The following is a 16,450-nucleotide window of genomic DNA, read 5'->3' on the forward strand; positions in this document are numbered from 1 at the left end:
CCTTCTATTCCCATCCTATTCATGTATTTGTCAAGATGCCTCTTAAACGTTGCTATCGTACCTGCTTCCACCACCTCTCCCGGCAGCAAGTTCCAAGCACTCACCACCCTCTGTGTAAAGAACTTGCCTCGCACATCCCCTCTAAACTTTGCCCCTCTCACCTTAAACCTATGTTCCCTAGTAACTGACTCTTCCACCCTGGGAAAAAGCTTCTGACTATCCACTCTTTCCATGCCACTCATAACTTTGTAAACCTCTATCATGTCGCCCTTCCACCTCTGTCGTTCCAGTGAAAACAATCCGAGTTTATCCAACCTCTCCTCATAGCTAATGCCCTCCAGACCAGGCAACATCCTGGTAAACCTCTTCTGTACCCTCTCCAAAGCCTCCACGTCCTTCTGGTAGTGTGGTGACCAGAATTGCCCGCAATATTCCAAGTGTGGCCTAACTAAACTTCTGTACAGCTGCAGCATGACTTGCCAATTTTTATACTCTATGCCCCGACCGATGAAGGCAAGCATGCCATATGCCTTCTTGACGACCTTATCCACCTGCGTTTCCACTGTCAGTGACCTGTGGACCTGTACGCCCAGATCTCTCTGCCTGTCAATACTCCTAAGGGTTCTACCATTTACAGTATGCTTTCCACCTGCAGTAGACCTTCCAAAATGCATTACCTCAGATTTGTCCGGATTAAACTCCATCTGCCATTTCTCCGCCCAAGTCTCCAACCGATCTATATCCTGCTGTATCCTCATCACTATCCGCAACTCCACCAACCTTTGTGTCGTCCGCAAACTTACTAATCAGACCAGCTACATTTTCCTCCAAATCATTTATATATACTACAAACAGCAAAGGTCCCTTCACAGATCCCTGCGGAACACCACTAGTCACATCCCTCCATTTAGAAAAGCACCCTTCCACTGCTACCCTCTGTCTTCTATAACTGAACCAGTTCTGTCTCCGTCTTGCCAGCTCACCTCTGATCCCATGTGACTTCACCTTTTGTACTAGTCTGCCATGAGGGACCTTGTCAAAGGCTTTACTGAAGTCCATATAGATAACATCCACTGCCCTTCCTTCATCAATCATCTTTGTCACTTCCTCAAAAAACTCAATCAAATTAGTGAGACACGACCTCCCCTTCACAAAACCATGCTGCCTCTCGCTAATAAGTTTGTTTGTTTCCAAATGGGAGTTAATCCTGTCCCGAAGAATCCTCTCTAATAATTTCCCTACCACTGACGTAAGGCTCACCAGCCTATATTTTCCTGGATTATCCTTGTTACCCTTCTTAAACAAAGGAACAACATTGGCTATTCTCCAGTCCTCTGGGACCTCACCTGTATCCAATGAGGATGCAAAGATTTCTGTCAAGGCCCTAGCAATTTCTTCCCTTGCCTCCCTCATTATTCTGGGGTAGATCCCATCAGGCCCTGGGGACTTATCTACCTTAATGCTTTGCAAGACACCCAACACCTCCTCCTTTTTGATAATGAGATGACTGAGACTATCTACACTCCCTTCCCTAGGCTCATCATCCACCAAGTCCTTCTCTTTGGTGAATACTGATGCAAAGTACTCATTTAGTACCTCGCCCATTTCCTTTGGCTCCACACATAGATTCCCTTCTCTGTCCTTGAGTGGGCCAACCCTTTCCCTAGTTACCATCTTACTCTTTATATATGTATAAAAAGCCTTGGGATTTTCCTTAATCCTGTTTGCCAATGACTTTTCATGACCCCTTTTAGCCTTCCTGACTCCTTGCTTAAGTTCCTTTCTACTGTCTTTATATTCCTCAAGGGAATTGTCCGTTCCTAGCCTTCCAGCCCTTACGAATGCTTCCTTTTTCTTTTTGACTAGGCTCACAATATCCCGCGTTATCCAAGGTTCCCAAAACTTGCCAAACTTATCCTTCTTCCTCACAGGAACATGCTGGTCCTGGATTCTAATCAACTGACGTTTGAAAGACTCCCACATGTCAGATGTTTATCTACCCTCAAACAGCCACCCCCAATCTAAATTCTTCAGTTTCTGCCTAATATTGTTATAATTAGCCTTCAGCCAATTTAGTACCTTCACCCGAGGACTACTCTTATCCTTATCCACAAGTTCCTTAAAACTTATGGAATTATGGTCACTGTTCCCGAAATGCTCCCCTACTGAAACTTCGACCACCTGGCCGGGCTCATTCCCCAATACCAGGTCCAGTACGGCCCCATCCCTAGTTGGACTATCTACATATTGTTTCAAGATGCCCTCCTGGATGCTCCTTACAAATTCTGCCCCATCCAAGCCCCTAGCACTAAGTGAGTCCCAGTCAATATAGGGGAAGTTAAAATCAACCACCACTACAACCCTGTTACCTTTACATCTTTCCAAAATCTGTCTACATATCTGCTCCTCTACCTCCCGCTGGCTGTTGGGAGGCCTGTAGAAAACCCCCAACATCGTGACTGCACCTTTCCTATTCCTGAGCTCCACCCATATTGCCTCGCTGCATGACCCCTCTGAGGTGTCCTCCTGCAGTACAGCTGAGATATTCTCCTTAACAAGTAATGCAACACCCCCACCCCTTTTACATCCCCCTCTGTCCCGCCTGAAGCTTCTAAATCCTGGAACATTTAGCTGCCAATCCTGTCCTTCCCTCAACCAAGTCTCTGTAATAGCAACAACATCATAGTTCCAAGCACTAATCCAAGCTCTAAGTTCATCTGTCTTACCTGTTATACTTCTCGCATTGAAACAAATGCACTTCAGATCACTAGTCCCGCTGTGCTCCACAACATCTCCCTGCCTGCTCTTCCTCTTAGTCTTACTGGCCTTATTTACCAGTTCCCCCTCATTTATTTCACTTGCTGTCCTACTGCTCTGGTTCCCACCCCCCTGTCACACTAGTTTAAACCCTCCCGAGTGACGCTAGCAAACCTCGCAGCCAGGATATTTGTGCCTCTCCAGTTTAGATGCAACCCGTCCTTCTTGTACAGGTCTCATCTGTCCCTGAAAAGATCCCAATGGTCCAGATATCTGAAATCCTCCCTTGTACACCAGCTGTTCAGCCACGTGTTTAGCTGCACTATCTTCCTATTTCTAGCCTCACTGGCATGTGGCACAATGAGTAATCCCGAGATTACAACCCTCGAGGTCCTGTCTTTTAACTTTCTACCTAACTCCCTACTCTCCCCCTGCAGGACCTCATCACTCTTCCTGCCTATGTCGTTGGTACCAATGTGTACCACAACCTCTGGCTGTTCACCCTCCCCCTTCAGAATGCCCCCTGTCCGTTCAGAGACATCCTTGACCCCGGCACCAGGGAGGCAACATACCATCCTGGAGTCTCTTTCACGTCCACAGAAGCGCCTATCTGTGCCCCTGACTATAGAGTCCCTTATAACTATTGCTCTTCTGCGCTTTGTCCCTCCCTGCTGAACAACAGTGCCAGCCGTGGTGCCACTGCACTGGCTGCTGCTATTTTCCCCTGATAGGCCATCCCCCCCAACAGTATACTTGTTAGAGAGGGGGATAGCCACAGGGGATTCATGCACTGACTGCCTGCCCCTTCTAGCGGTCACCCATCTATCTGCCTGCACCTTGGGTGTAACCACTTCTCTAAAACTCCTGTCTATGACGCTTTCTGCCATCTGCATGCTCCTAAGTGCATCCAGTTGCCGCTCCAACTGATCCATGCGGTCTGTGAGGAGCTGCAACTGGGTACACTTCCTGCAGATGTAGTCGCCCGGAACGCTGGAAGCGTCACGGACCTCCCACATCTCACAAGTGAAGCACTTCACCCCTCTAACTGACATTTCTAGCACTAATTAATACATCAATTTAAAATAAATACTTATTAAATCCTTACTAAATTGTTATAATTAACTATATGGTCCCTAGTGCTAGATTCCTACTATAAATATTAAATGCTAACTAAACACAGTAATCTCCTCCCTCTGGTTTAGTTACTCTACTTATTAATTAGTTAATTAGGGTTTTACTCAATTTTTATCAGTGTTTTATTTTCAAATTCAGTAAAAAAAAATTCCCTACCAGCCAATTCGGTCACAGCTTTCCTGTGACGTCACTTTCATTTTTTTTTACCAGAGGTAAGTTTTTTATACTTACCGGTCCAGAACTCTGCCCTCCGAGTCTTCTCCCATTCAGCTGTGCTCTTTGGAAGCACTCAGTTCCCCTCACTGAGGACAGGTAGGAAATGAAAGGAGCTCCTCGCTCCCTCCTTACCAAACTTCCTCAGTTACCAAACTTCCACTGTAGCACTCTAATTCAACCCAAGTCAGCACTCTCGTGCAAACAAAGTCAGCACTGTAAGATGGCTCACTTTAGAACTGACTGACTCTAGCCCCCTGAAAACTGGTTTAAGCCGATTCTCTAATTAACAAGGTGCAGCTGCAAGCAGAGCCTGAGTGAACCCTGTTTAAACCTGGTCTAAAACTCACCTTCTCCAACCCTAACAGCAACTGTTAAGTTACTCTGCTAAATAAAAGACAGATTAGATTTAAGATAAAATTAACCCTTAATTATCCTCAGTTCCCAAACTTCCACTGTAGCACTCCAATGCAACCCAAGTCAGCACTCCAGGGCAAACAAAGTCAGCACTGTAAGCTGGCTCACTTTAGAACTGACTGACTCTAACCCCCTGAAAACTGGTTTAAGCCGATTCTCTAATTAACAAGGTGCAGCTGCAAGCAAAGCCTGAGTGAACTATCTATTAAAATGCATAGAAACTTCTCTCCCATAGAACAGCTATGTGTTTCACATGGAATGCTGTGAAGCAACAAAGTATCTTCTGCTATTTGTATCTACATACAACTATCATTACATAAAAAGTAAATTATGAATAACACAAAGAAAACTGGAAACACCGAGGGCTAAAATTTGGTATGTGCTGATTATCAGGCGCAGGGGTTTGCGATTCGCTGGTTCAGTTGAAAGTAGGCAGCAGGCAAATTTGATGACGCCACCTCATTCGCCTTGACTATAGTGTAGAGCGAAGCGTCTGCCGAGCTACTGGTTGCCCCTTCGCTAAGCAGGGAGCTGAGCAGCATTTGCTAATCTCACATGGTGCAACCAGCCTTCTATTCTTAAAGGTAGTCTGTCCCTCTTAAAGGAAAGCTGCACTGAATGACAGGAGGCTCCTGCTGAATACTATTGCAGCAATTCTAAACAAAGAAATTGGAACACCAGAGCAGGGAGAGGGGTCCATGGTCACAGATACAGCGCTGGAGGCCTTAGTAGTGGACAGGAAGAGAGACACTTGGTTCTGTGGGGGGCCAGGAGGCCCTCAAGGACTACTCATGGAACGGAGCAGGTGGCCAGGGAGGTCAATTCCTGGTGTCTGGACCTGAGCATCTGGCAGCAGTGCCACAAGAAGTCGAATGACCTCACACACGTGGTAAGGCCATTGAATGCATCTTCACATGACATCTTCTACCCACTGCACCGTCAGCCTCTCCTTCTGCTCAATGCACCACAACCCCATCACTCATCCAGCAGCAGTCCTTCGCACTCAGAATTCACATTTAACATCAGTTACTCCACCTCAATCTCACACACCTACCAACGCTGCCAGCCTCACATCCACCTCTTGGTGCCTCCACATACACCCCCAGCTATTCAGTTTTGACAGGCACATCTTCAAAACACAGTGCATCACAATCACTGACATTCTTCCCTCTCTCCTGCAGGACAAGGTGGCTCGCAATAGAAGTGAGCAGAACATCAGGGAAGATGATTCTCTGCATCATGGGGTTAGCTGCGACATAGCATCTGGCATTACCTCTTCTCAACTGCCTGCTCACCCTCATCCCGCTACCTCGCATGACGAGCAAGCTGCAGATGGTGTGACCATGGACCTCCTGCCTTCCACCCCAACTCCCTTCCCTCACCTCAACCTTCCTCTTCAGATTTTCTGCAGCCAGGCACCCAAGAACTGCTGCCTGCATAGCCACAGCAACCCCAGTAGGAGATTGAGGAGAGAAAGCAACAGTACAGTAACTACTCTTGTACTTGCTGTACTCTAAGATGATATGGGCTGAATTTTGTTCTAGTCTTGGAGGCGGGGAGGCAAATAAAATGGCAGATGGCCTTCCTGCCTTTGGAAGATAGAGGCCCTTCAGGGCCTCTTCCCGCCCCCACCTCAATTTTTCCGGTGTAAGGGCCCACCCCTGCATGGAGACACCGCTAGGTGCAGGTAGGCGGCCTCCTAGCGGGGTCTGGGGATCCCACCTTTGGGGGAAATCCAGGGGCCCCAGAGGGACCTCATGTGGCAATGGCTGCCCTCCCAGGAAGATCATTCCCTCACACTCACAACGCCAACCACCCCACCCCCCCACACACCCAGACGGCAGAGCCTGCCTGAATGGCCCCAGTGACTCCAACCCCACTCACCTCACCTGGGATCTTCTCTCTTCCTGCAGTACCGGCAGTGGCCACTGCTCCCAGTGGCGCTAATGGTACTGCTGAGCTGCCAGCCTTCTGATTGGCTGGCAGCTCTGGCGGTGAGAGCTCGTCCCTTAAAGGGCCAGTGTCCCCAACGGCAGGCAGTTTATTGGCTGCCCGCCATTAAATAGCTACGAGGGTCCGATGGAGGGCCGAGGTGGGTTCTCCACCACCACCCCCCCCTCTCCCCATTGCCTTCCAACCTGCCTGTTACCGGAATAAAATCTGGCCCTATGACTTGACGACACTGATGAAGAGGCCCCGTCATTTGATCTGACTCTCTCAGCCACCAGCTCAGATCTTGCACTGTATGTACCTTAAAGGTCAGTAAAGAGTTGAAATCAGCATTGGTGAGTCACTGGGCACAAATGGGCTGCAGTCAGGCCAGGAATAATGGATGATTCATGTGCCAGCTCACTGAAAGGTGAGGTTGCAGATGCGTTCTACTAGAGACAACTTAGATGAGGACCTCGATGGGATGGCATACAGGATGGCTGATGGACATGCATACTGAGATGCTGGGTGTTTTGGCTAGCTTGCCAGATTGCCTCCTGTCAATGTTGAGGAGCATGGAGAAGTCCAGCTCCAAGTTTGATTGGTTTGTGATACAGCAGGCCTTCCCCAAAGGAGGCATCGCTGGTCTCTCGTCAGCTCTCCAGCTGGTAGCCGAGACCCCTGTCATCTCCATAAAATTGCCCCCCCCCCCCTTTGTGTGGATGATCGCCTACTCCTCTGCCCAGCCTGTAGGACTGCAGCAACACTCCCTGACTAATCCTGGATCTCAGCATAACAGCTCGAAAACCACTCCAGAGTACTTCCAGAAACTTTACAATTGCAGATGTTGCTCAAAATCACTTTACCTGCAAGTTGTTGCCTGGGTCTATAAGTAACGCTAGTGCAGGGCACATCTTGCAGCTGAATGAATTTGTTGGATGGACCTACAAGGTCCAAATTTGGAAAATGGGCATCACATCAGCCGGTTGTGCTGTGTAACTTCTTGGTAGAATGAGTTCAGTTGCTTCTGGCGCTCACAGGGGATGCCTTCTCAAAATGGTGCATTGCACAGGCTGCAACAGAGGTGGCATGCTGAGCACTCCCAGGAGGGTGATCGACGTCTGTAGCACCATTTCAGCGGCACTACAGATCAAAATGTCTCACCTTGAGAATATATAGCAGGGCAGTCATCACCTATCTAAAAGCACACCCACTGCTCAGGCAGAAAACTATCCATCTTTTCTATTTTAGATACTGACTGATCTGTTGTGTATAGCCATTAATTCTTGTTTTATTTCAAACTTTCAACATTCACAGTATATATACATATGTATCAAAACTAATGAACTTTCACCTTTAAAATTTAATGTCATGAATACTATGACCCTGTATTAGTACACTTGGAAGTTGTATTTATCAGGTATTTTAAGCATGAAATTTGCTTTGTTGGATGTATTTAGCCAAACCTTGCGAAAAAGACACTTACAAAACTTTGCTTGCAGGGGGGCCTTTCACTCCAATATACTGCATAATTAAGTGTAATAGAAGGTGCCTGTAGCATGGCTGAGATTATCATTAATATTGCGTTTTGGATGACAAAAAAGTTACATTGTAAGTTTCACAAAACATAATCCCTGAATCATATCTTAATTAACAGTACCATCAAATTATTAAAATCAGGACAGACTCTGAGACAATAATGAAAAGAATCTTCTGTCAATGCTATTTCCATGTGCGTGTTAGAAAGATTTGAAAAGGAATACAAAGAAAGCAAAAATGCCAGGAATGGGGAGTCTCAGGGATTGAGAGGAGGATGGGGACAGTCTGCATCATGGCCTCTGGAAAAAAGTGTTAGAAAAAATGTGTATTTTCAGGAAACTCCAAATGGGCATGTGGGATTTCAGACTTCATTGCAAATTCTCAATGTAATTTCCTAAAAATTAAAACTCATTCTGGCTGACCTATTGCTTTACTTTGCTTTACTGAGGAGAAATATAGAGGTAAATCTTCAAATTCCTAGTGCACAGATTTACAGGGAACGCAGAGTGCTGGGACATGAAAGTTAGTGTAGCTTGTCTGAGTTAGTTAATGTAATTAATGGACGGAACATCAAGCTGGACACACTGGTCTCCACACCCCAATTCTCAATATGCACTCCCATTAAAATTGGTGCCCGAAGCACTAATTCATTGGATGGAATTTTAATCTCAAGCTTCACCTCACCTACCGACTTCCGGTTTTAACGAAGGTGGGTCGGGAGACCAATCTACAGTCAGGTTGCAGGGTCAGAAAATGCTTTTAAGGAGGATGTGTGCTTCCATTTTAAACAGGATTTTTAATTTTAGCCCATGAAGGCCAGGTTTCCTGGGGCTCAAGAAAGCCAGCAGATAAAAGGAGGCGAGAAACGCTGGATCCATCAGGTAAGAGTATTTGCAGCACTGCTAGCAGGCCTGGAGAAACAGCAGCGTTTTCCTCCAGGCCCAAATGCTAACCTCTTTTTTCATATCCCATGATGGACCAGCTCCCCACCAACACTCCCTGCCCTGGCGATCTCCGACTCCCCCCAAACCATACGATCTCCTACTTACCTGGCATCTGCTCTCCAGCTGCTTTCCCACCTGACAGACAGCCAGCCTGCCAATTTGGTTGGTTTCGGGCAGTAAACCTGCTGAAAATTTTTTAAAGATGTCCTAAGGTTAATTTCAGCAGGATGTCCAGGTAACTGTACTTCAGGGTTTCCCATCTGGAAATGCTCCACCCTGCTCTCTTCATAATTCCAAGTAAATAGAGGGGCCAGAGATTCTACACCATAATGGTGAATACTCAGACACTCGTACACATGAGCTTCACACACAGACTTATTAAAGAATGAAAAGCAAGTGGTTGTTAATGCACAAATTGAAATGGAACTGAATAAATGTTTGAAAAGGAAGAATGTAAAAGGATACAGGGTAAGAGCATTAGAGTAGCTTGCAGCAACTGAAGAGCTAGTACTGCCAAAGGCATGATGGTTCAAATAGCCTCCTTCTGAACTACAATTTCTATGATTCTCAGTACACTGCATTACCTGATGCGATATATCATTAACTCCTGCACTGCTTTCATCTTATTTCATGTCACCAATACTGCTCTGTGCACAACACTGGGTTATGGGGAAAAAGAATAAATAATGAAACATTAAAATAATTATAAATAATACCTTTTTTTATTTGTTCGGGAGATGAGGGCATTACTGGCTAGGCCTGCGTTTATTGCCCTTCCCTAAATGCCCTTGAGAAGGTGGTGGTGAGCTGTCTTCTTTAACTGCTGCAGTCCTTGGTGTGTAGGTACACCAACAATGCTGTTAGGGAGGGAGTTCTAGGAGTTTGACCCAGCGACAGTGAAGGAACAGTGATATAGTTCCAAGTCAGGATGGTGTGTGGCTTGGAGGGGAACTTGGTGTTCCCATGCATCTGCTGCCCTTGTCCTTCTAGGTGGTCGAGGTCGTGGGTTTGGAAGGTGCTGTTTAAGGAGCCTTGGTGAGTTGCTGCTGTGCATCTTGCAGATGATACACACTGCTACCACTGTGCGTCAGTGGAGGGAGTGAATGTTGAAGGTGGTGGATGGGGTGCCAATCAAGCAGGCTGCTTTGTCCTGGATGGTGTCAAGCTTCTTGAGGGTTGTTGGAGCTGCATCCATCCAGGCAAGTGAAGAGTATTCCATCACACTCCTGACTTCTGCCTTGTAGATGGTGGACAGGCATTGGGGAGACAGGAGGTGAGTTACCCGCTGCAGAATTCCCAGCCTCTGACCTGCTCTTGTAGGCATGGCATTTATGTGACTGGTCCAGTTCAGTTTCTGGTCAATGGTAACCCCCAGGATGTTGACAGTGGGGGATTCTGCGATGTAATGCAACTGAATGTTAAGGGGAGATGGTTAGATTCTGTCTTGTTTGACGTGGTCATTGCCTGACACGTGTGGTGCAAATGTTACTTGCCACTTATCAGCCCAAGCCTGGATGTTGTCCAGCTCTTGCTGCATATGGAAATGGGCTGCTTCAGTACGAGTTGTTGCGAATGGTGCTGAACATTGGGTAATCATCAGCGAACATCCCCACTTCTGACCTTATGATTGAAGGAAGGTCATTGATGAAGCAGCTGAAGATGGTTGGGCCTAGGACACTACCCTGAGAAACTCCTGCAGTGATATCCTGGGACTGAGATGATTGACGTCTAACAACCACAACCTCTTCCTTTGTGCTAGGTATGACTCCAACCAGCGGAGAGTTTTCCCCCTGATTCCCATTGACTCCAGTTTTGCTGGGGCTCCTCGATGCCATACTTAGTCAAATGCTGCCTTAGTGTCAAGGGCAGTCACTCTCACCTCACCTCTGGAGTTCAGCTCTTTTGTCCATGTTTGGACCAAGGCTGTAATGAGGTCAGGAGCTGAGTGGCCCTGTCAGAGCCCAAACTGTGAGCTGAATTTTACGGCACCCCAAAGAGCAGGATAGTGGCGGTGGGGTGGCACAAAATGAAGCGGGAGGCTCCGGGAGCCCTTCCCAACCCGCTCCTGTCTCTGCCGCCAGTTTACGCAGGGCAGTGCCGGCAAAAAACGGCCCGCCCGCCCCAGGCCAATGAAGGCCCTTAAGTGGTCACCTCCACACGGATTTTATGCGTGGAAAGAGGGCATCCTAGACACGAGAGAAGCCGCCTGACAAAAGCAGGTGGCTCCTGAACGTCCCGGTGGCCCCTCATGATCGGGCACCCTTGTCCCTGCTACCTCAACCACCCTCAACACGCCCCCCTTCCCCCCAACCGACCACCCTTGTCTTGCTGGGGCCTGGCAAGGCAACCAAAACTTACCTTTGCTCCAGGTTCCCCGAAATTTTCTCTTCCTGCTGGGCTGTAGTCCCAGCAGTGGCCACTGCTCCCGGTGGCGCTGCTGGGACTAAGAGCTGCCGGCCTGTGGATTGGCCGGCAGCTCGATTCGGCGAGACTTCCTACCTCAAGCGGAAATCCCGCCTCACACCAATTGAAGCCTGGCAACCCGCAAAATACGGGTCGGATCCGCAGGCGAGGCGGAAGCGGGTTCGCCACCAACCTTTTAGTCGGTGGCTGGTTCCGGCTGCCTTGGGTAAAATCCCAGCCTGGGTGTCAGTGAGCAGGATATTGCTAAGCAAGTACTGCTTGATAGCACTGTTGACGACCCCTTCCATCACTTTGCTGATGATTGAGAGTAGACTGATGGGGCGGTAATCGGCCAGTTTGGGCTGGGTAGATTTGTTTTTGATTTGTTTCATGGGATGTAGGCGTCGCTGGCCAGGCCAGCATTTATTGCCCATCCTTAATTACAGTGTTGTAGCTGTACTAAAACAGCTTGACTAGGGGCACGACTAGTTCTGGAACACAAGTCTTCAGTACTGTTGCCGATTGTTGTCAGGGCTCATAGCCTTTACAGTATCCAGTGCCTTCAGCCATTTCTTGATATTAGGTGGAGTCAATCAGATTGGCTGAAGACTGGCATCTGTGATGGTGGGGCCCTCAGAAGGAGGCTGAGATGGATCATCCACTCGGCACTTCTGGCTGAAGTGCTTCAGCCTTGTCTTTTGCACTGATGTGCTGGGGATATTTGTAGAGCCTCCTCCTCCTGTCAGTTGTTTAATTGTCCATCACCATTCAAGACTGGTTGTGGCAGGACTGCAGAGCTTAGATCTGATCCATTGCTTGTAGGATCGCTTAGCCCTGTCTGTTGCTTGCTGCTTCTGCTGTTTGGCATGCCAGTAGTCCTGTGCTGTAACTTCACCAGGCTGACACCTCATTTTTAGGTATGCCTGGTGCTGCTCCTGGCATACCCTCCTGCACTCTTCATTGAACCAGGGTTGGTCCCCCGGCTTCATGGTAATGGCAGAGTGGGGGGTATGCTGGGCCATCAGGTTACAGATTATAAAGTATGGAGAATAATTCAGTAATTCAATCTTGCTCAGTTGTAACCCTATAATAAATTGCTAACGATGTACCCTCTAAGTATTTTTGTAGTGCGCAGCCGATTTGTTTAAGTGTGTGGGTCCATTAAGTTTTTTTGTGCAGCCGTGCACACATGGTAACTTATTGGGGCCGACTTGTGTGCAACCTGTGCGGGAACTTTCAAGTTGCTGTGTTGCCACGCTTTGACGGAACATTGATTGCTACCCACTTATTTGTATTTTATTAAGACGAAGCCCATGCCTACCTTGAAGTATTTGTTCAGAATATTTGTATAATTGAAGCCCTTGGAAAACCACCCATCAGGAATGATTTCAGTCTCCAACCACTCCATGACACGGCGCCGGAGCTCATCACGGTCTGACTGGTAGCAAACAACTAGAGGACAAAAGGTTTGATGTTAATCAACAGCTCTGTTCAGCTAATAGACCAAAATCTGGAGTACCAGTTACAACTTCAGTCAGATATAAGTTGTCTACATACAGGAATTGATTTACAGCCCAATGTATAAAAGCAGAACAAATTACATTATGGAATTTACATCACTTTGAGATTTAAAACTAAAGACCATAAAGGACAAAGGATAATTTTACCAAAGATACCAGAGGAGTTGATCCTATAAAACCAACTAACAGCAGAGTGGTTTACTCGTCCCTACACCTCTGGAGTCTGAATTAGGGGTGCAGTGAGGGCAATGTTGATAATCTTACGAAAAGAATAAGCATGAATTAAAAAGGGAATTTCCCCCTTTGTTCTCATTTGGACTTTATCACTAAATTATCATTCGCCCCAAAGTTTATTCAGTTGTGCCTAGTTCCTTAATTCAGCATTTGTTCAATTAGAAAGAACCCAAATAATATTGTGAAACTGTAGCTCAATTTGATAACAGCAACAACTATAATAAAGCCATACTAGTCATTTAAATCTATCATCACAATAAAAACAATGTTGAGGATCATAATAAAGAAGCCTTCTCATGTTTCTCTTTATCCTTCTTGCAAAAGAATGAACTAACTGGTGCCAGCAATATATTAAGTTACTCTATACTTGCGTGACAGTAATAATTTCACATTTTAACCTTGTATCCACAACAAACTTTTTAAAGCTTGTCTGGAGCCAAAATGTTGTCATGTGCCTATGGGTATGATTGCTAGTATGAGCAGTAATTACTATAACAAGCTTTCCATACAGCCCTCTTTCAGAAGAAATTTCATCAATCTCTACAAATTGAGCTGTCAATTCCGTAGAAACAGCTGATAGTTACAGCATTCTCAATAATTAAGATTACTGAAAATACTAAGTCGTGATCTGAGCTGTTCTTAACCGCGTCAACTGTTCACTATAGGTGTGGCACCTGGACCATAGTTACTACTCTAACTGACACTGCTCTGGAACTCTGCAGTCAGTATATTGTGGATACAGATACAAAATCATGACACTACCTGAAACTACAAGAAAGTCACAGTATATATTGTAGCTGTAAAATTGAAAGCAGGAATGTCACAGTAAGTCACCTTTCTCTATCCTATAAGAACTGAGATGCAGTGGCAGACATTTAAGGGGATATTTCAGAATACGCACAATAGATATATTCCAACGAGAAAGAAAATTTCCAAGGGGAGGACCCACCATCCATGGTTAACTAAAATCACAGAACTGTTACAGTGCAGAAGGAGGCCATTTGGCCCATCGTGTCCTCACTGGCTCTCTGAAAGAGCAATTCACTCAGTTCCATTCCCCTGCCTTCCACCCATAACCCTGCACATTTTCCTTTTCATATAACAGTCTAATTCCCTTTTGAATGCTTCAATTGAACCTGCCTCCACCAAAGTCTCAGGCAGCACATTCCAGAACTTAACCACTCAATATGTGAAAAAGGTTTTCCTCACGTCACTTTTGCTTCTCTTACCCATTACTTTAAATCTGTGCCTTCTTGTTCTCGATCTTTTCACAAGTGGGAACAGATTCTCTTTATCTACTCTGTCCAGATTCTTCATGATTTTGAATACCTCTATCAAATCACCTCTCAGCCTTCTCTTCTCAAGAAAAACAGTCCCCATGTCTCCAATCTATCTTCATAACTGAAGTTCCTCATCCCTGGAACCATTCTCGTGAATCTTTTCTGTACTCTCTCCCATGCCCTCACGTCTTTCCCAAAGTGTGGTGCCCAGAATTGGACACAATACTCCAGCTGAGGCCAAACTAGTGTCTTTTACAAGTTCAACATAACTTCCTTGCTCTTGTACTCTATGCCTGTATTAATAAAGCCCAGGATATTGTATGCTGTATTAACTGGTCTCTCAATCTGTCCTGCCACTTTCAATGACTTATGCACATGTACAGCCAGGCCCCCTGCTCCTGCATTCCCTTTATTTTATATTGACTCTCAAAGAACAAAGAAAATTACAGCACAGGAACAGGTCCTTCGGCCCTCCAAGCCTGCGCCGATCCAGATCCTCTATCTAAACATGTTGCCTATTTTCTAAGGGTCTGTATCTCTTTGCTTCCTGCCCATTCATGTATCTGTCTAGATACATCTTAAAAGATGCTATCGTGCCCGCGTCTACCACCTCCGCTGGCAACGCGTTCCAGGCACCCACCACCCTCTGCGTAAAGAATTTTCCACGCATATCCCCCCTAAACTTTTCCCCTCTCACTTTGAACTCGTGACCCCTAGTAATTGAATCCCCCACTCTGGGAAAAAGCTTCTTGCTATCCACCCTGTCTATACCTCTCATGATTTTGTACACCTCAATCAGGTCCCCCCTCAACCTCCGTCTTTCTAATGAAAAGAATCCTAATCTACTCAACCTCTCTTCATGGCTAGCGCCCTCCATACCAGGCAACATCCTGGTGAACCTCCTCTGCACCCTCTCCAAAGCATCCACATCCTTTTGGTAATGTGGCGACCAGAACTGCACGCAGTATTCCAAATGTGGCCGAACCAAAGTCTTATACAACTGTAACATGACCTGCCAACCCTTGTACTCAATACCCCGTCCGATGAAGGAAAGCATGCCGTATGCCTTCTTGACCACTCTATTTACCTGCGTTGCCACCTTCAGAGAACAATGGACCTGAACACCCAAATCTCTCTGTACATCAATTTTCCCCAGGACTTTTCCATTTACTGTATAGTTCACTCTTGAATTGGATCTTCCAAAATGCATCACCTCGCATTTGCCCTGATTGAACTCCATCTGCCATTTCTCTGCCCAACCCTCCAATCTATCTATATTCTGCTGTATTCTCTGACAGTCCCCTTCACTATCTGCTACTCCACCAATCTTAGTGTCGTCTGCAAACTTGCTAATCAGACCACCTATACTTTCCCCCAAATCATTTATGTATATCACAAACAACAGTGGTCTCAGCACGGATCCCTGTGGAACACCGTCTCCATTTTGAGAAACTCCCTTCCACTGCTACTCTCTGTCTCCTGTTGCCCAGCCAGTTCTTTATCCATCTAGCTAGTACACCCTGGACCCCATGCGACTTCACTTTCTCCATCAGCCTACCATGGGGAACCTTATCAAACGCCTTACTGAAGTCCATGTATATGACATCTACAGCCCTTCCCTCATCAATCAACTTTGTCACTTCCTCAAAGAATTCTATTAAGTTGGTAAGACATGACCTTCCCTGCACAAAACCATGTTGCCTATCACTGATAAGCCCATTTTCTTCCAAATGGGAATAGATCCTATCCCTCAGTATCTTCTCCAGCAGCTTCCCTACCACTGACGTCAGGCTCACCGGTCTATAATTACCTGGATTATCCCTGCTACCCTTCTTAAACAAGGGGACAACATTAGCAATTCTCCAGTCCTCCGGGACCTCACCCGTGTTTAAGGATGCTGCAAAGATATCTGTTAAGGCCCCAGCTATTTCCTCTCTCGCTTCCCTCAGTAACCTGGGATAGATCCCATCCGGACCTGGGGACTTGTCCACCTTAATGCCTTTTAGAATACCCAACACTTCCTCCCTCCTTATGCCGACTTGGCCTAGAGTAATCAAACATCTGTCCCTAACCTCAACAT

The 16,450-nt window shown here is 46.5% G+C and overlaps 1 protein-coding gene across 1 annotated transcript in view; it reads right to left on the minus strand.

The window, feature by feature from the left end:
- Window positions 1-16,450, minus strand: part of fstl1b (follistatin-like 1b) — a 172,385-nt gene that overhangs the window by 20,189 nt on the left and 135,746 nt on the right. Inside the window, exon 6 of the mRNA XM_068040842.1 lies at window positions 12,658-12,788. Within this exon, the coding sequence (XP_067896943.1) occupies window positions 12,658-12,788 (131 nt within the window). The remainder of the gene's footprint in view (window positions 1-12,657; window positions 12,789-16,450) is intronic.

Source organism: Heterodontus francisci, chromosome 10 (assembly GCF_036365525.1).
Source record: "Heterodontus francisci isolate sHetFra1 chromosome 10, sHetFra1.hap1, whole genome shotgun sequence".
In the NCBI taxonomy this organism is placed as follows: Eukaryota; Metazoa; Chordata; class Chondrichthyes; order Heterodontiformes; family Heterodontidae; genus Heterodontus; species Heterodontus francisci.